This window comes from Phaenicophaeus curvirostris, chromosome 24 (assembly GCF_032191515.1).
Source record: "Phaenicophaeus curvirostris isolate KB17595 chromosome 24, BPBGC_Pcur_1.0, whole genome shotgun sequence".
Lineage (NCBI taxonomy): Eukaryota > Metazoa > Chordata > Aves > Cuculiformes > Cuculidae > Phaenicophaeus > Phaenicophaeus curvirostris.
This window is the reverse complement of record NC_091415.1, coordinates 3927770-3945814: the sequence shown is the minus strand read 5'-3', so window position 1 is coordinate 3945814 and position 18045 is coordinate 3927770. Positions and strand designations below refer to the sequence as shown.

The following is an 18045-nucleotide window of genomic DNA, read 5'->3' as shown; positions in this document are numbered from 1 at the left end:
TGTCTTGACCCTTCCTCTCCCAGGGTCTCTTCCTGGCTTTTCTGACTCCTTCTCTCAGGCCCAGAGTGGAACCAAAGTCTCTTGTTTGACCATCCTTCAGTCCCCTCTCCTTACCCCCGGGGTCAGGAACAGGTTGAGGTGTTTGTGCAGCAGAGCTTGGTTTTCCTGATTGCCAGCACAAAACTTCTGCAGGAACTGGTGGGTGAATTTCAGGATCTCCATCATCTTGGCATCACCCTGAGGAAGGGTAGAGAAGAGAAATCATAGAATCATAGAATCACCAGGTTGGAAAAGACTCACCGGATCATCGAGTCCAACCATTCCTATCAAACACTAAACCATGTCCCTCAGCACCTCGTCCACCCGTCCCTTAAACCCCTCCAAGGAAGGGGACTCAATCCCCTCCCTGGGCAGCCTCTGCCACTGCCCAGTGAATGCCCAGAGTTGGCGAGGGATGGAGAGAAGGAGCAGGCTGCTGCCCCTCGTGTCCTACCCAGCTCTGCAGGGTGGTGCCCAAATCCCTCATCCCTTGCCCCGAGCACTTTAGGACCAACTGACTTCCACCCACGCACCTTCTCATAAGGGATCTGCAGCAGATCCAGCATCACTTTGTGGGCATCCATGTTCTTCAGCAGGCGTTGCTGCTTCTTGCGCACTTGCTCTCCGACCCCACACATCTTATTCAGCCGTTCCAGGATCTGGGGAGAGAAGGACCATGGCAGAAGGGATTGAGCCTTGGAGTCCATCAGGATGGCCACCAGAGCTGGGGGCTTGCTTGTAATCTAGATGTGCCCTCCACAAGCCCAGGTTCTCCCTGCACGCCCAGCTTTGTGAGTTGCTCACAAATCTTGGTATCCCACTCAAACCCTCCTTCCAGTGCCACTCAGAGAGATCTTGTTCCCATCACCAACCTCCTTCCCTCTGGTCCCCACAGTGCAAGGCTCGCTGGTGAGCCCTGGGGATGTAACAGGGCTCCTTGTCATGCTAAGCTGGTAGGAACAAGCCCTGGCTCCGACTCATTTCTACTGAACCACAGGAAAGATTGGAAATCCCTCCTATAATTTAACCCCTTCCCTCCTCTCCGGTGCTCCAGTGCCAACCCAGGCCAGGCAGATATTGCTGGCCATGCCCCCAGGGACAGGATTTGGTGTCACTTACCCCCTTGACTATCTGATAGTTCTCACTGCTCTTCTCTCCTGGAGCAATGACCTCTTCGTCAGCGGCGTGCTGCAAGGGAACAGAAACAGCATGAGGTAACACTGCACTTCTCCGAAGCCTGGGGCATCACTACACCACGCAGGGACCTCCTTGACCCTCCTCTTCCAGGGAGAGGGTGCTTGACCCATCAAGAGGCGTTAAGGTGTTGGACTGAAGCAAGCTGCACCTCTGCTCCCAGCTATCTTGCTGTGGTTCCCAGGGGTCTTCTCAGGGCTCTCACCTCTTTCTTCTCCTTCTTGTTCCCCTCCACTGTGCTGTCCCCTTTGTTGCTGCCCTTCTTATCCACCCAGAGCTCCGATTTCTCCACCATGGTGCGGAGTTTGTCCAGCTCTGACTTGATCACCTTGTAGTTCTCGACATCCTGGGCCGAGATGAGGAGCTGAACCTGCAGCGACAACCCCAGGAGCTTCCAGTTTGGGGCACAAACCTCATTCCCCTCCTCATCCATGCCCCTCTCCCCAGGAAAGGGGCTAGGAGCCATCCCACGTCTTGCACCCACAGCTGAGTGCCGTCTTAGAGGTGCTCCAGGCCAACGTCCCACCGGGGTTACCTGTTTGAAGGTGTGCAAGACCTCCTGCCTCTGGCTGAAATGCTTGAAGAGGAGCTGCAGGGAGCCCGAGATGAGCGGCGGGTAGTCGTGCATGGTCAGGTGGATCAGCACCCGCAGAAACATCCTCCCTCCCTCGTCATCCACCTCTAACATGCTGCTCGTCTTCCTGAAGCCGGGATGAAAGCGTGTGGTGTTAGAGGCCACGTGGGAGCTCGCGTGCACTCAGCCACCCCTCGGGGCTGATGAGGACAGCTGCATTAGCCTGTGGACCCTGGTCTTCCTCATCACCTGCAGCTTTCAGCCTTGGCAGTGTGGACAGGAGAGGAAGAGCCCTATGGCCAGGCTAACTACGCACCGGAGGGGGCAGGGACTCACCCCACACCGAACATGGCTTCTGCGTGCTCGCCGATCCGATCCAGGTTCATGGCTGCAGCTGAAGAGAGAGGAAAAGAAGATGAAAAGCTTGGCCAACGTGCTCCTTCTGTACTGGAAGAAACCCTACAGGAAGCCAGCCAGCTTCCTGGCCCCTGCTCCGATTGTCCACGATGGACACAAGACATCTCATGCCTCCTGCACAAACTCCAGGCCCCCACGGTCCCTGCCAGCGGTGGCGGCAGATGGAGAGCTGCTGGAGTTGTCACCTCCACCGCCTGCGTGTCCCCAGCCTGTGGGGTCTGCTGAGTTGGAATTGTACCAGGAGCAAAATGGAAGAGTTACTTGTGGAGTCAAAAGCTGGAGCCGTCCCGTCAGCCGCACTGTCCTGCATGGGGTAGACTTCTACAAACTCCTTCTTGAAGACGGAAAGCAGGTAGGAAATCCTGTAGTCCAGCCGCACGTTCAGGATGAACTGGCAGCAGCAAAGAGCAGAAAGCAAAAGTAAGTCCCCTGGAGAACAGGCCTTATGAGGAGCGGCTGAGAGAGCTGGGGGTGTTTAGCCTGGAGAAGAGGAGGCTGAGGGGAGACCTCATTGCTCTCTGCAACTCCCTGAAAGGAGGTTGTGGAGAGGAGGGAGCTGGGCTCTTCTCCCAAGTGACAGGGGACAGGACGAGAGGGAATGGCCTCAAGCTCCACCAGGGAAGGGTCAGGCTGGACATTAGGAAAAAATTTTTCCTGGAAAGGGTCATTGGGCAGTGGCAGAGGCTGCCCAGGGAGGGGGTTGAGTCCCCTTCCCTGGGGGGGTTTAAGGGATGGGTGGACGAGGTGCTGAGGGACGTGGTTTAGTGACTCATAGGAATGGTTGGACTCCATGATCTGGTGGGTCTTTTCCAACCTGGTGATTCTATGATTCTATGACTCATGCCAGGTGCCTATTTGCATCAGAAACCAGGTCTTCCCTACAGCACCCCATCCCCATGGGTCCCACCCACAGCTTCACAATGCTTCTCCCTCCCCACCAGCTCAAACCTGCAAGATCTCCAGGATCTTCAGCTTGGTCTCCATCACCACAATGTTCTCATTCTCAACATTCCTCCCTCTGTCCACTTGTTCGGGGGCAGACCCAGTACTGAGGCTCGGAGGGCTGAAGATGGACTGTTTCCTGCTCAGCACCATGGTAGACATCATCTGCCCAACACCCTGGATCGACCTCCGCACATTCTTCCCTACAAAGGCAGCCACAGAGGGAAGAGTTAATGCAGATGGAAGTGGAGGTGGCAGAAGACCAACAGAAGGACCCGCTTAGACTGCAAAATGCTGCAGATACTAATTAGAGGATGAGTAGGAGGGACTGGACATATCTCTGACACAGCCAAGGGCTCAACACCTCAACACCTCCTACCTCCCAGTGCAGAACCAGCCAAAGCTTCCATGTCAACAAACTGGTGGCTTGTTTTCTTGGAGCCAAAACAGGAAAGCACTGGGTAGACCATGCAAAACACCCTTCCACAGGACCATGCCTGGTTATGAAGCAGGGACTCACCTGTCACCTCATCATTGTAGACTGTCTGCATCATCAGCTGAGGGTTTTGGACGCAGTCGATGATGCCCAGCAGTGTCCGTGTCAGGCGCAGCAGCTCACTGAAGCTGTAGAAGCCGAAGTAGATGAGGTTGTGGGCAAGGCTGACGACCTGGGGAAGGACAAGGCAACTCCAGACCTCGTCGTGCTCAGGGCTGAGTAGGACAAGCAGACATGGGGGAGAGGGACGCCCATGTGGCCACCCTCGTTGCAGAAGCTGTTGCAGCCAAACGGTGCTGCAGCCTGCAATGTACCAGCGATGTTGGCAGGACCCGCACCTCAAAGGTGAGCTTGTTCTTCTCCTCATTGGCAAAGGGCACCGCCTCGCTCACCACGTTGTTGAGGTAGTCCTCCACGAACTCCATGGTGCTGGCAAACTTGTTCTTCTTGTCATCACGTGAGACATTGAGGTTGGAGTCGTAACTGTGAGGAGAGATGGTGGAAGTGAGCTGGAGGGCAGCAAGTGTCCTTGCACCCAGCCTGGAAGCTCTCCAGGCAGCTGCTGAGCCATCATGGCCAGAAATGATGACTGTGGTGGAGCCTGCTTCTTTCTGAAGGCTGAGACCTGCCAAATTCACTCCACAAATGTCCCCCTCCCGGTCCCTGCTAAAGCAAGTCAGTCCCTACAAGAGATGGCACCTGCCATCCCACCTTCTGCCCTGTCCCTCAACGCCACCATGAGCCCCAGCGTCTCACTCTTTGATCGTGATGGCTGTAGGGATCTCGGTCCAGAGCCGCGCAAACTTCACCGGCATCACCAGCTCCTGAGGGTCTCTGTCCACGTGCACGTGCAACATGAGGTGGCAGAAGGATGCCCGGAGATCGAAGGGCAGCATCTCATCTGCCATGCAGAGGAAGATCAGGTCCACCCCCAGCTGCTGGGAGATCTCCTTGATGGCCAAGTACTGGCGATCCAGGCACATACGGGCAAAGAGCTTCAGCTGGTACCTGCCCCGGGACAATGGGGAGAGGGAGTGAGTATCTGCAACCCTTATGTTCTCATCTGGGGAGAAGCTGCTGCAGGATCATCACCTGTAGTAGCTGAGAACATTCTCATCATGGGCATTGCCAGCCCGGGCCTCCTGCGCCAGCTGCCGGATGCTTTTCTCGTGGTGGTCATTGTTCTTGTCTGTCCAGGTGAGCCAGACCTCCTCCTCCGAGTACTCAATGCTCAGGTACTCATGGGTCTGGGACATCTCCTTCACCGGCCGCAGCCTAGGATAGAAAAGAGGTAAAACTGGAGATGCTCCTGTGGACATGGAGCACCTGCACCTCAAGGGGTTTTATCAGGGCACTGTGGGAGCTGGTGGATGGCAGGGCCAGGCACCAAACCCCAGAAAATCTCTCCCCTTGGCTACTCACTCTGTTTTGATGAGGATGTCACTGTTCTTTGGGTCCAGCACGCACTTGCAGATCAGCTCCTGGGTGACAGGGATGGCGATGTGGTTGGACACGCAGAGGTCTGAGAGGTAGTCCAAAAACCTACAAAGCAGACAGCTTGCTGCGAAATCGGGGTCCACAGGAGCTCTCTCCACCTCTGGCTGAGGCACATCCCACCCATCATGCAGCGCAAAGCCCTTTGGGATGAGGCTTTTCCAGACACGCACCGTGGCTCACGGTTCTTGCGCACCAAGCTGACAAAGGTCTCCACCTCTGTTTTTGTGATGTGCTTCTCCAGCAGCTTGCGGTTGTTGTGCAGCAGGGCCGTGATGGTGTCCTCGGCCAGGATGTCGTAGCCGATCTGGGACTGCATCATGCCGAATTGCTTGGCGATGTGCTCCTGGAGTGGGCAGAGAGGAGCACACGGAGCTGCCTTGGGGTTTGGCAATGCCTCCTGTCCTACTGAGACCTGGGCAGCCCCTCAGGGCTTTGCAACATATCATAGAATCACTAGGTTGGAAAGGACCCACTGGATCATCGAGTCCAACCATTCCCACCAATGAAGAGCTAGTGATTGTGAGACTTCTCCCAGTTCCTTGCAGATTAACTCATCAGCCTCTTCTTCCTGGCTGGGTAGTTTACAGCAGACCCTCACCATGATATCTGCATTATTGGGTGTTCCACTCATTTTTACCCATAGACACTCAACCCTATCATCACCATCACTGAGCTCAACGAAATCAGAACACTCACAAACATCAAGGGCTACCCCACCACCTCTCTTCCTTTGCCTATCTTGCCAAAGGAGTTTATAGCCAACCATGGCAGCACTGGTCACCCCTCATGCACCTGGTTCTTGCGATAGTCCTCCTGGGAATGCCGGAGCACACGGTAGCACAGCCGAAACATGTACTGGTAGGGAGCGTTCTTCTGGTCCGACAGCTCTTCTAGCCGCACCAGGGGCCCTTCCCCGCCCTTGTCCTTGAAGGGGGCTTTCAGGATCCCAAAGATCTGTCCAAAAGCAAAGATTTTAAGTGCTGTGTTCCATGCTGCCTCCACCGTGCTTGGCTGGACATCAGCCATGCTTGCTAGGAGGCCTTAGTGCACCACTGACCAGCTACACCTCCTCTGTGGGGTTTTCTGGATCCCTGGACTCCAGGGTGGCCCTGGACAGAGCAGGACATCTCCACAGGACCTCGGTCTACTCAGATGCAGAGCCACAGGGCCACTCACCTGCTTCAAGATGTTCTGCTCTCGCATCAACTTCTGCCGCTCCCGGTTGGGTTTGGTCACCACGATGTCCAGCACGTTCTGGCCATTGTTGGGGACATCACTGACGAAAAACACCAAGTCCTCCAGCAGCTGGATCACAAACCTACAAAGGGGCACAGCACGGTGCTGGGACTGGCTGAGAGGTTGCTCACCCACCACATGGAGCCCACCCAGACTCAGTTCCCTGCAAGGACGCCAGCGCATTTTGGAGGACCAAGGAGCCTATGTCCAGAGCACAAAACGCTGCAAGAGAAAGGATTGTCCCCTCCACCTCCTACTGGAGGTTGATGACTGCCCTGGAGCAAGAGGTTTTACAGCCCCTTGTGGTTCCTAAGGAAACTAGAGCTGTGAGCACGTGCCAAGGTAAAATTGGAGCCTTTAGCTCGCAATTCACGCTGAAGATTTTGCATGGAACGCCTCTGCCCCCTTCGTCACCTTTGCAGGACCCGCGCGGGGCGGGCTGGCAGGGCGGAAGCGGCTCGCTCTGTCCCACAGGGTATCTGTGTTTGCTCAGGAAGCACCAAGAACCCACCCACCTAAAAATAACACCGTGACTAACCCGGCTGCCCCTATCGTGGGGCCATCTCTCAGCCCCTCGGATATTTTTCTAGCAGCAAAGGAGGGGCCAGAGCGGGGCTGCGGCGTTATCTGGTTTCCTCGCCAGACCCCTGGGAGAAGCAGGCGTGGATTCGGGTTGTGGGCAGGAAAGTAAGACGGCGCTGGCACCAAGACCCAGGCAGGGGCCCCATCCTGCACGTGGGGGTGTTGGTTGACAGTGACTGACCATGAGCCAGCAGGGGCCCAGGTGGCCAAGAAGGCCAATGGCATCTTGGCTTGGATCAGAAACGGCGTGGCCAGCAGGGCCAGGGAGGTTCTTCTCCCTCTGGACTCGGCACTGATGAGACCAAACCTCAAATCCTGTGTTCAGTTCTGGGCCCCTCACCACAAGAAGGATGTTGAGGCTCTGGAGTGAGTCCAGAGAAGAGCAACGAAGCTGGTGAGGGGGCTGGAGAACAGGCCTGATGAGGAACGGCTGAGAGAGCTGGGGGTGTTTAGCCTGGAGAAGAGGAGGCTGAGGGGAGACCTCATTGCTCTCTGCAACTACCTGAAAGGAGGTTGTGGAGAGGAGGGAGCTGGGCTCTTCTCCCAAGGGACAGGGCACAGGACGAGAGGGAATGGCCTCAAGCTCCACCAGGGGAGGGTCAGGCTGAACATTAGGAAAAAATTTTTCAGGGAAAGGGTCATTGGGCAGTGGCAGAGGCTGCCCAGGGAGGGGGTTGAGTCCCCTTCCTTGGAGGTGTTGAAGGGACGGGTGGATGAGGTGCTGAGGGACATGGTTTAGTGATAGGAATGGTTGGACTTGATGATCCAGTGGGCCTTTTCCAACCTGGTGATTCCATGATTCTATGATGCTGCAGAGCCCTTGGAGGTGCCCAGCACAGCCCCATCTCCCAAGGGAAATGACATCCTACCTCCGGTCATTTTGGCTGAGAAAACCTTCGTTCATCTTCTCCACCACGTTGGCCAGCATTGAGCTGGCATCATTAGCAAAGTCCAGGTCCCGGATCTCAGACACAGGCACAGAGACAATGGCGAAAGCTTCTTTGTCTTCTTTGGTGGGACATGTGCCCAGCTGGGAAGCAATGGGAAAGCATCATCCCACCAAGCACGTCCCCACCACCTCTTACCAACCCAGGTGAAGTCAGTGACCCAGTTCATCCCAACTGGAAAGACTCCGATAGGCTCTAGGTTACTGGGATGGGCTCTGGGCAGGTGTCCAGCCACCCCCTTGGATCACCAGGGTATTTTAGTCCCTGGGTACTTGGTGGGAAGTAGCATGCCAAGACCTACTGGGGCCCGGGGGATAAATCCATGCACAGAAGGAGGGAGCAGGGCCGTACCATGAGGCGAATGGGCCTCTCCTCATCGATGTCAATGGGCACGTTGGTGCTCTGGATCCAGGTGTTGGTGCAGAGGTGGCGCAGCCTCACGTAGGAGTTCCTGCAAACGGCACAGAGTCCCTGTGAGCGATCCTCACGTGCACACGTTAGCACTGACCACTGGCAGAGGCTGCCCAGGGTGGTGGAGTCCCCATCCCTGGAGGTGTTTAAACGACAGGTAGATGAAGTGCTTAGGGAAATGATTTAGTAGTGGACAGGTATGGTTGGGGCTTGATGATCTCAAAGGTCTTTTCCAACCTAGCGATTCTATGATTCTTCTAGTATCCAGCAAGAACAGACTTGCTGAAATTTCACTTCATTAACCCACCCTTCTTTATTTCAGTCTCTCCATGGCAGCACGTGCTTACGTACCGTGGGACGAAGGAGTCCGTCTTCTGCAGCGTGGTAGGGTCCAGCTCGAAGAGGGAGGCAATGTCATTGCCATGGGGCACAGCCACGAGCCGGTATTTGATCTTCTCCCCCGTGTTCCTGCGGCTGGCGCGGCTGCTGCCCCCCTGCACCAGGGAAAGCGGCTTTGAGCCCAGCGTGGGCTGGTTGCCCCGCCGAGCCGAGCCTCCCCACGCACACGGCAGCGGAGGAGACACACAGTGGCTACGCTCAGAGCAGAAGCTTTTGCTCGGACACCAGGCTGAGCCTCGCAGCGTGGAGACGCACGAGGGGCTGCAAGAGCACAAGCGCGGCGTGATGAAATCTGAGCTACAAGGCCACCCCTTCTCCAAATCTCGCCAACAGCGAAGAGAAAAACCCCCTGAAAGTCCAAATCTCTTGTCTAAGAGCACTTCCCCATGGCCTGGGGATCCAACATGCACTGGGACCCCTCCAACAGATTCCAGCAGGACATAGGATGGTGCTCTAGATGGATGCGGGATGCGGGGATGCTCTGCTGGGCAGCAGAACAAGCCCTCCAGCCACAGCCTTGGCACCAGGTGGGACCCGGCAGCACGGCACGAGCACTGTCCCCGCGGTGGGCTCTGTTTCGGGGCATTTCCCTGCTTTCAGGCAGAATCTAAGAGACGGCGTGATTTCAGGCAGCGGCAGCAGCATTTCTACTAGCGAGGCTGCACACAGCTCACCGTGGGCGCTGCTTTGGGCTCAGCCACGTCTCCTTTATAACTTGGGTTTTCCTGAAAAGTTAAAGAGGGAGATGAAAGACAGCTATCAGCCCTCCCACTCGGTCCCTGCAAAACCCTGAGCATGGGGTGTTGTCTCTATTCCTGCCTTCCTCGAGGACTTCACAGGGAGAGGAATCCTGCTCGGATGGGGCTGGAGGACATGACCCATCCCCAGGGCAGAGTGCTCCATCCCTGAGGAGTGGGACGGGGTGAGCCCTGGTGAGGAAACCCAAAGCTTTTCATTACAGCAAGATAAGGTCTTGCTGAGGCCCCAGGCTGAGGTCTCAGTGAGCAACACAAGCCAGGCAGCACCAACCCAGGATAGGGAACACCTGGGATCTTCTTTCCTTTGCAGAAGGTGTCACCTGAGCATTTTTTGGTTTAAAGCAGCCATTTCAGAGTCCCAGTATTTGCTACATCCCATCCTACCAGTGCTGGAAGGGGCCCTGGGAGCTACCTTTGGTTGTCTTCTCCAGCTAGAAAGCACCTTTGGCACGTGGTGCACCAAGATTCCCCCTGGTACTTCCCTGCTTCCCTGGTAGGAGGGTGTAACTCATCATTTCCTTGGTCCCAGCAGCTCATTTGTGTCACATAAGCCACATTGTCTAAGTGCGGAAATCTCTTTGTGCCTCTAGCAGGAGGCCTTGAGCCGGCCTTAAATGGGAGCAAAAATAACTTAACAAATGATGTTCCCAGGCTCAGATTTTGCCTGCACCTCCCCTGGGCAAGGACAGCCCTGGATGTTGCTGTGGAGCAGAGGATAAGGATGGGCAAAACCTGATGGGGAAGAGTTAAACACAGCAGGAGGAATTTTTTTTCTGGCTTCCATCGCACCTAGAGGTTGTGTTGGTTCAGTCCCTTGGCCCAGAGTGAGCAAAGAGAGGAAAGCCCCAGCCACCCCTCCTCTGAGCCAGAAGAAGAAGGAGGTGGGAACAGCATTTTGGGTAAGAAAACTGTAGAGTGGGGAAATTCAGGGGGAAAAGCTGAGCCCTGCAAACAGGCAAGTGATGATGATGCTCACAGCCCTGGTGCCAAAGCCTCCTGGGAGCGAGGAGGAGCTGCCAGGGCAGGACATCTCTGAAAACAAACTGGAGTGGGGCCAGAAGCAATCGTGGGCATCACTGCTCTGCCTAAGAGGAGGTGGGCGCTGCCTTTGCAAGGGATGGTACCAGCCTCTCGAGGATGGGGTGGGTTTCCGCATCTCCCTGCTCGCCTCCTTACCTCTGCTGCCAGGTAGTTGCCCGTGGCGAGGTGCTTGAAGCGGTACAAGCCGTTCCAGTGCCCAGCTCCCCCCCGGCATGGGTCGTGGTGGACCACCTGGGAGAAGCAGAGGAGAGATCAGCTGGTGGCTCATGGAGCTGTGAGGAACTGGGATGCCAGTCCTGTCTCTGAGCTTCTGCTGACTTAGAAGGCTGGAGCACCTCCCATGAGAGGACAGGCTGAGAGAGTTCTGGTTGTTCAGCCTGGAGAAGAGAAGGCTCCAAGGAGACCTTAGAGCAGCTTCTAGTACCTGAAGGGGCTACAGAAAAGCTGGGGAGGGGCTGTTCACAAAGGCTTGGAGTGATAGGATAAAGGGCAATGGGGATAAACTGGAGAGGGGCAGATTTAGACTGGACATAAGGAAGAATTTCTTCACTCTGAGAGTGGGGAGGCCCCGGAACAGGTTGCCCAGGGACGTTGTGGCTGCCCCATCCCTGGAGGGGTTCAAGGCCAGGCTGGATGGAGCTTTGATCACCCTGATCCAGTGGGAGGTGACCCTGCTCATGGCAGGGGGGTTGGAACTAGCTCATCTTTAAGGTCCCTTCCAAGCCAAAACGTTTTATGGTTCTATGACTCAGCAGCCACAGTTCTCAGTGCTCTCACAGAGCTTGAGCCTCACTTGCTTTAACCAGAACAGCCAGGCTACCAGAGGTGGAAACGTATAGAAAAAACTACTGCTTCTAGCAACTACCCCTGGTGAAAGTGCAGAAAGTACCCTGAAAGCCTGTGGACACACGCTCCATCCCCTCGTTGCTCACCTCCACCTCCCACAGGGCGTTGGAGCTGGTGGCTGAGGTGGCCGACAGCCTGAGGGTGGTGCGCAGGAAGACGTGCAGCTTTCCTTTGTACTCATCACAGGTGAGAAACTTCTCCTGCTCAGCGTGGAAGAGCCTCACCACATCCCCCTGGACCAGGACATAGTGATGAGACCCAGGGATGTGCCTCTCCTCCGAGCCAACATAGCTCCTCCTGTGACCCCCCAACCTTGCAAAGAGGATGGGATTCCTCCCGTACCTGGTGCAGAGCAGGACTGTGGGAGCCCAGACATCATCATCTCTTCTAGTCCTCCCTACCTGAGTTGTGCTGAAACCCACCTTAGGTGCACAAATGCTCCTTCCAACACAGGGCAGGGCACCTTGGGGGCACCCTGCACTCTACACTCCTTCACTCCACTTACTCCTGCAAACCCCGTCTCTCTGCTTCCCCTCCCTGAGCTGAAAAATGGGTGCAAACCCATCACTTCCCACCCCCAGAGCAGGCAGAGACTCTGCTCACCAATATGTTTAAAGCATTAACACCCCAGGGAGGAGGATGCAGTGGATGCGGGAAGCCTGGGATAAGCGTGGCGCCTGGGGACAAGGGGCTGTAAGATCCTAACAATCAATATCCATCCAGCTGCTTCCTGGAGGACCTCAGCCCCGAACAATAGCTCTGTAGGGAAAGTTCCTTTCCCAGGCAACAGCCTGCCCTGCTGCACAGCAAAACAGCTGAAAATTGTCCTCACAGCGAGAAGCCACTGCTGGCACTACATGTGCCTTATATTCTCCTTGAGAGCCAACTTAACACAGTAAGATGGAGAGTAATTTCATGCCCCCCTAGATACCTGCAGCCAGGAGATACTAAAATATCTGATTCTAGCTTGCTGTTAAGTTCTCCAAGTGCTGAATTCTAGAAATCAAGGTCCTCAAGGCAAGATCTCTTTCCTCTGCTCTTGTCACAAAGCCAGATGGCTGCTCACACGTCCTGTCCCAGCCAGGGGACCAGGGCTGGATCCCCAGAGCCCACCACGTCCTGGGCAGCGGGCAGCAGCCAAACCTCCTTCCTTACCCCTTTCAGCACTTCTTCCATGTGGTCGCAGAACTGCATGAAAAGGTTGATTTTCCAGCTGGTGTTACAATTGACCGAGTTCACCTAAGGAGCGAAAGAGGTCAAGACATCTGAGACGAGGGGGAAAAAAGGAAGAAAGAGGGAAAAAAAAACCCAAAACCAAAGCAAGCACCAAAAGCCAGACCCTGCACAGGCAGCTCAGCCCCAACCCTACCTCCTTGCAGCCGGCGTTGTCTGCAAGCTCGTAGTTGCTGGCGTGCAGCGGCTGCCCGGCGTTGACAGGGTTCAGGATGACTTTGTCTCCCACGACTACCTGGGGAGCAAAATGGAAAAGGAGGGAGCCAGGATGAGCCAGGTGGGGAGGTGAGCAGGCAGCACACACGGTGCTTTCTGCACAGCTTGACGTGGGGACTTTTTGGCCCCACGCTCACATTATCCCCGTTGCTCCTCAGCTTCCAGAAGGGCTGGATGAAGAGCCAGGATCCCTCATTGCCCGTGGCATCCAACGTCACCCGCATGGCATTTTTCTCGAGCAGGGCTGGCAGCCGCTTGTTCACTGTCAGGTACTTGTTGCTCTTCATGTGGAGGAGCTGGAAAGGTGAATGCCAGGGTGAGGTGTCGAGGTCCTCAGGGCTGGTCGTACCCAGAAGCGACCCTTCCCAGCAGCTGCCTGACTCAGATGGGCTGGATCTTTGCATCTACCTCCCAAACCCACCAAGCTGAGCGCAGACAAGAAGAGAGAAGGAGCCCATACCTGTATGACACTGCCATATTTCACCACGTCGCCATGCACTTTCTTGTTCTCCGTCTCATTCTGCTTCTGCTCCATCTGGGCTGCATGCTGAACACCAAAAGGAGAAGAGCTGAGTGTAATAGCACCCTTCTCACCCCCTGGAGCAAGTCCCAAAGGAGCCACCTGCTCCCTCAACTCTGTGGAGGGTGGGACAGGTTAGGATGCAGCATCAGCATCCCTCTCTGCTATAGACAAGATGGTCCAGAGGCATAAAATGACCTTCAGCGTCTGAGAGCTCAGCCCAGGACCCTGGTGTGGCCCTGAGCAGCTGTATAAAGCCCATATGAGCTTTAAATAGAGGACTTAAAGATTAGGACAGTGATAAAATGGCACTGAAATTCCCCCTAAGGCCCCCAGAAGGTCTTACGGGGCAGCACTAAAAGGATGGGTAATGCACCCATCTCAGCCCCACTGCAGCAGGGCCGTGGGGCGCAGGGCACCCCAGCAGCACTGACTGCGAAGAATAAAAGGCTCTGTGATGGCAGTGCCATGCTTGGAGATGGCTGCAGGCCCAAACCTGCTGCAGTGGATGTAGCAGGATGCGTCCCTGCTGGCGAAGACGCCCCATGAATGGATTGCTCAGCACCTCTCGCAGCCCCTCTCTCCGAAACCACAGGCATTTTCCATGCAGTGGCTCTGGCAGACAGGTGAGGGATGCTGATGGACATGGAGCAAGGCAGGAACTCGCTCCATCAAGGGAAAAGTCTGGGAACGGAGAGGGTGATGACAACCCCGGCGCCAGCCTAGGCACAGCCCAGCTCAATGCTCCCCTGCAGCCACGATGGGAAAGAGCGGGGATGGGTGGAACTGGGAGAGCATCTACCCTTTCCCATCTTGCTTTCCCCTCCTTTCACTTAACAGAAGAAGGAAGCACAGCTGGAATTGTGGCTCCACACCCTGCAGGAGGATGGGGGCAGGTGGTCCGTGAGTGCCCAAGCAGGCAATTCCAGGGCTTTGGATGTGCCCGATATGCATTGCAGCAGCTCAAACTCTCTTTCGAATGTTGCCACCCTCCGTTCCCATGCAGGCCTGGGTTCCACCTGGGGGTTGGGAGCACCGCAGTAGCGGCTGCTGCCATCAGGAAAATAAACGTGCTGCCAAGAAATCCCACATGGATGCAGAGCTGGGAATTTAATAACAACCCCATGGAGCAACACAGCTCTAGTGAGAGATCCAGCACCGTGGCGTGTCCTAAATCTGCATCCAGATCTGAGCACCTCCCTTGGTGAAAGCTGGTGAGGCTGGGAATGGGAATCAGCTGCACCGAGCACGCAAACCACAGGGGCTGATGTTCCCAGCACATCCCTAGGATGGGACAGGGTCTGTCCTCAAGCCACAGCAGATGGGGTGTCAGGGATGCACGTGGGGCTGGGCAGCCCCAGAGGGTGCAGGAAGGGTGGGGAGACATCAGCAGAGCAGGAGGGAAGTCTCCATGCCACGTCTGCAGGTAGAATTAGTCACCCAAGAAACCACCAAGCCTTAAATCCACTTAAAAATAACGGCACGAGAGCTCAAACTTGCAAAAGCAGCAGCGAAGCATCGTAAATGGCTGGGCAGGGATTCTCTGCTTGAGATCCAGGCTGCTTCTGCTTCACGAAACTATCTCCATGGGTTAGAAGATGTTTTCTGCCTGCAGGAGACACTGATACATCCCAGCCTGGAGCCCAGCACCCTGCCAGGCACCCAGGGGTTTTGCAGCAGCATGGGGCAGTGCTTTGCAAAGAGCTCCTTCCCTGCCTAGGCTCCCCCAGCACTCAGCTCCGGATGCACGAGAGTGTTTGCCAAAAGGGCAACACCAGCAGCAGCGGAAAGGAGCAAGGAAATGACACAGAATCTCTTTAAGACAAATCTTAACCAAGGTGCAATCAATCAGGCTCAGAAATGAGCCTCTCTGTCCAGTCGTGGCCAGCACAGCTGTCAATGTTACAAGTTACAGCCTAACTGGAGCAGGAAAATAGCGTTTCTATCAGCCAGCGATCACGTACGGCTGGATATGGCAGGAGACACCGACCCTGTCCCAGCACCTCCAGATCAAGCCAGGACACCCTGTCCGGACACTGCATCAGATCTTGCTCCCCAAAGGCAAAACTGGGGGACCTGTGGGGCTGGGCTTGAAGCCTGATGAGATGATTTAATGAATCCCTCCCGAGCTTCGGTTTTATGAATCATCCTCGGGGCCTCGCCAACTGTCTGAGGCGATTATGCAATGTTTAACATGGGCCTTTTCCAAACCTCATGGAAGTCAACAGGAGCCTTTCTCTTCCACAGCCCTTTGGAGCAGGTCCTGCTTGCAGCAGCCTCCTGCTCCGTGCCAGGCACCCTGGGTGCTGTGCCCAGAGCACCCCTCCCTGCTCTGCCACAGAATTCTAGAACGGTTTAGGTTGGAAGGGACCTCAAAGCCCATCCAGTTCCACCCCTGCCATGGGCAGAGACACCTCCCACTGGATCAGGGGCTCCAAGCCCCATCCAACCTGGCCTTGAACCCCTCCAGGGATGGGGCAGCCACCCCTGCTCTGGGCAACCTGGGCCAGGACCTCCTCACCGGAAAACGTTTCTTCCTAAGACCTCATCTCAATCTCCCCTCTTTCAGCTCAAACCTGTTCCCCCTCGTCCTGTCCCTGCCCTCCCTGATCCAGAGCCCCTCCCCAGCTTTCCTGGAGCCCCTTTCAGCACTGGAAGCTGCTCTGAGTTCTCCCTGTAGCCTTCTCTTCTCCAGGCAGAACATGCCCAACTCTCTCAGCCTGTCCTCGTATGGGATGTGCTCCAGCCCTTGGATCATCCATAGGCTCCTCTGCACAAGAAGCATCAGAAGGGCTGAGACAGCAAAGTGTGGGCACAGTGGTGAGGATGGACAGGCAAGTGGACCTCACCTCTCATCCCAAACGCAGCGTGACATGCCTCCCTTCCACTCCCTGCCTGCTCAGTTCTCTGGATCCTTCTCTGCAGGTTTTCCTTGGGACACCTCCCTCACCCTGGGAGCAACAAAATCATCTGTGGCTCCTTGGTTGCTTCTGTATTCACCCTGCAGAGTCACGGTGTGGACCAAGCCTGGCAATGCCACACTGCCTAGATGTCCCTGCTGTGTCAAGGCCACACGTGCAAGCACGGCATGAAAGCTCCTTCAGGAGCCTGTGGCAGGAGCCAAGGTTCAATTGCCTCTCACATCAGAGGCCAGATAAGAGCATCTCATAAGAAGAGGTGCAGTACTCCCCTGGGGACAGTCCATCTGGAGGCTGCAACCCTCAGTCCTGCAAAGGACCTTACACAGCTCCTATCTTAACCCACTAATTAGACACCATATGCCATGATTAATTAAGAGCTGATGGCTACAAGAGCCATTCCGCTAGGAAAGGTGGCTGTGGCTAACGGTCCATGGTGAGAGAAGAGCAGTGGGATGGGAGACAACAGAGCTGAGCAGAGGGATACTGAGTACAGCAAAACCCAGAGCAGGTCCTCGTCTCCACGCAGGCTGTTTTTAGGGAAGCAAAACACGTCAGGATTTGCACGGTGAGAGGTTTGGATGTCATCACTCAACCAAGCCATGGGGACTGTTTGCTCTGGGTAGGATGGTCCCTCCTGCAAGCTCACCTGCAGTTTCTGCAGCAGCACCACATCTGCGATCTTCTCCTTGTCCTGCTTGGTCTGCTTGGCCTTCCAGTACTGCTTCTGGGCCGAGTAGCGGTTCATGGGACATACTTTGAAGAGGCAATCTGGAACGAGAGGAAGAAAAGCACGAGGCTGCAGAAGCCAGGCAGTCACCAGCCCAGTGTGGTTAACATCTCCAGGAGGCAGGAACACTGCTTCCATCCCAGCAGCATCCCTGGGAGATGGACCTCCTATCCCACAACCACCCCCTCGGTTGCCAGGGGTCCAAGGGAGACGTGGCTGGGACTGGTGGAAGGTCAGGTGGATTAGGTTGGTGGATTAGTTTCAAATGAGGGTCAATACTGAGTCCAGGAGTGAGTCCACTTCTTGGACTTGTGATGAGAAGCGTTCCCACTGGAAACAGCTGCACAACTGGGAATGGGAAACTTTAGAGGGAGAAAAAGTACTGATGAAACCCAGCTGTATCAAAGAGGGAGAGGAACCCGTTGAGAGGGAGAGAAGCCAGCAGGACACAAGCAGATGTTGCCACATGTCCCTTGTTACCCTCCCCACTGGACACCCTGAGCAGCAGGACCACAGGTAGCCACTCCAGGGCACCAATAACAGCAGGAGAAGCTGGTTTTGCTGCTGTTCTCCCCTGTCTGCTCCCAGGGAGCCTCAATTACGGGAGCTACCACTCCTAAAATCTGTATGTCAACAGCATTTCAAGTCCTAAACAAAACATTTTGGGGGCCTGAAAGGCACAGGTTTGCATCCCAGCTCCCTCCAACGCTTCCAGCTCTGCAGATTGCCCCAATTTCCCATTTTTCCCCAGGCTGTTGTGGCTGGGATGGGTTGGAAGGTACAGCCGCTCAGGTCCAAGCTTTGGGAACTGAAGCACAAGAGCAGATGCCTGGAAAAGAGGAGGCATTTACACCTCCCAAACCCTCATCCAAGGCTAGAAGCTGTATGGGGTGAGGGCAGGGAGGGCTCTGCAGCCCAAAGCACCCTAATTATGCCTGAAATAGCAGCCCAGAAACTTCAGACATAAAAAAACCAACAAGAAAAAAAAAAAAAATCACTTCCATCTCTGGCTCTGGTCCCGAGTTGCTGGCAAGCACGTATTTATTTAC

General features: G+C 55.4%; 1 protein-coding gene across 1 annotated transcript in view; it reads right to left on the bottom strand.

Moving 5' to 3' along the window:
• Nucleotides 1-18045, bottom strand: part of ITPR3 (inositol 1,4,5-trisphosphate receptor type 3) — a 48410-nt gene that overhangs the window by 17358 nt on the left and 13007 nt on the right. Inside the window, exons 3-29 of the mRNA XM_069875937.1 lie at nucleotides 16916-17037; nucleotides 13289-13375; nucleotides 12966-13124; nucleotides 12749-12847; nucleotides 12535-12618; nucleotides 11466-11612; nucleotides 10669-10764; nucleotides 9409-9459; nucleotides 8687-8829; nucleotides 8276-8375; nucleotides 7847-8007; nucleotides 6336-6477; nucleotides 5952-6113; nucleotides 5330-5502; nucleotides 5085-5204; nucleotides 4755-4937; nucleotides 4419-4670; nucleotides 4001-4145; nucleotides 3687-3834; nucleotides 3173-3369; nucleotides 2486-2615; nucleotides 2144-2201; nucleotides 1769-1934; nucleotides 1439-1603; nucleotides 1159-1227; nucleotides 573-698; nucleotides 115-237 (exon numbers count right to left, since the gene is read on the bottom strand). Of these exons, the coding sequence (XP_069732038.1) occupies nucleotides 115-237; nucleotides 573-698; nucleotides 1159-1227; nucleotides 1439-1603; nucleotides 1769-1934; nucleotides 2144-2201; nucleotides 2486-2615; nucleotides 3173-3369; nucleotides 3687-3834; nucleotides 4001-4145; nucleotides 4419-4670; nucleotides 4755-4937; nucleotides 5085-5204; nucleotides 5330-5502; nucleotides 5952-6113; nucleotides 6336-6477; nucleotides 7847-8007; nucleotides 8276-8375; nucleotides 8687-8829; nucleotides 9409-9459; nucleotides 10669-10764; nucleotides 11466-11612; nucleotides 12535-12618; nucleotides 12749-12847; nucleotides 12966-13124; nucleotides 13289-13375; nucleotides 16916-17037 (3608 nt within the window). The remainder of the gene's footprint in view (nucleotides 1-114; nucleotides 238-572; nucleotides 699-1158; nucleotides 1228-1438; nucleotides 1604-1768; nucleotides 1935-2143; nucleotides 2202-2485; nucleotides 2616-3172; nucleotides 3370-3686; nucleotides 3835-4000; nucleotides 4146-4418; nucleotides 4671-4754; nucleotides 4938-5084; nucleotides 5205-5329; nucleotides 5503-5951; nucleotides 6114-6335; nucleotides 6478-7846; nucleotides 8008-8275; nucleotides 8376-8686; nucleotides 8830-9408; nucleotides 9460-10668; nucleotides 10765-11465; nucleotides 11613-12534; nucleotides 12619-12748; nucleotides 12848-12965; nucleotides 13125-13288; nucleotides 13376-16915; nucleotides 17038-18045) is intronic.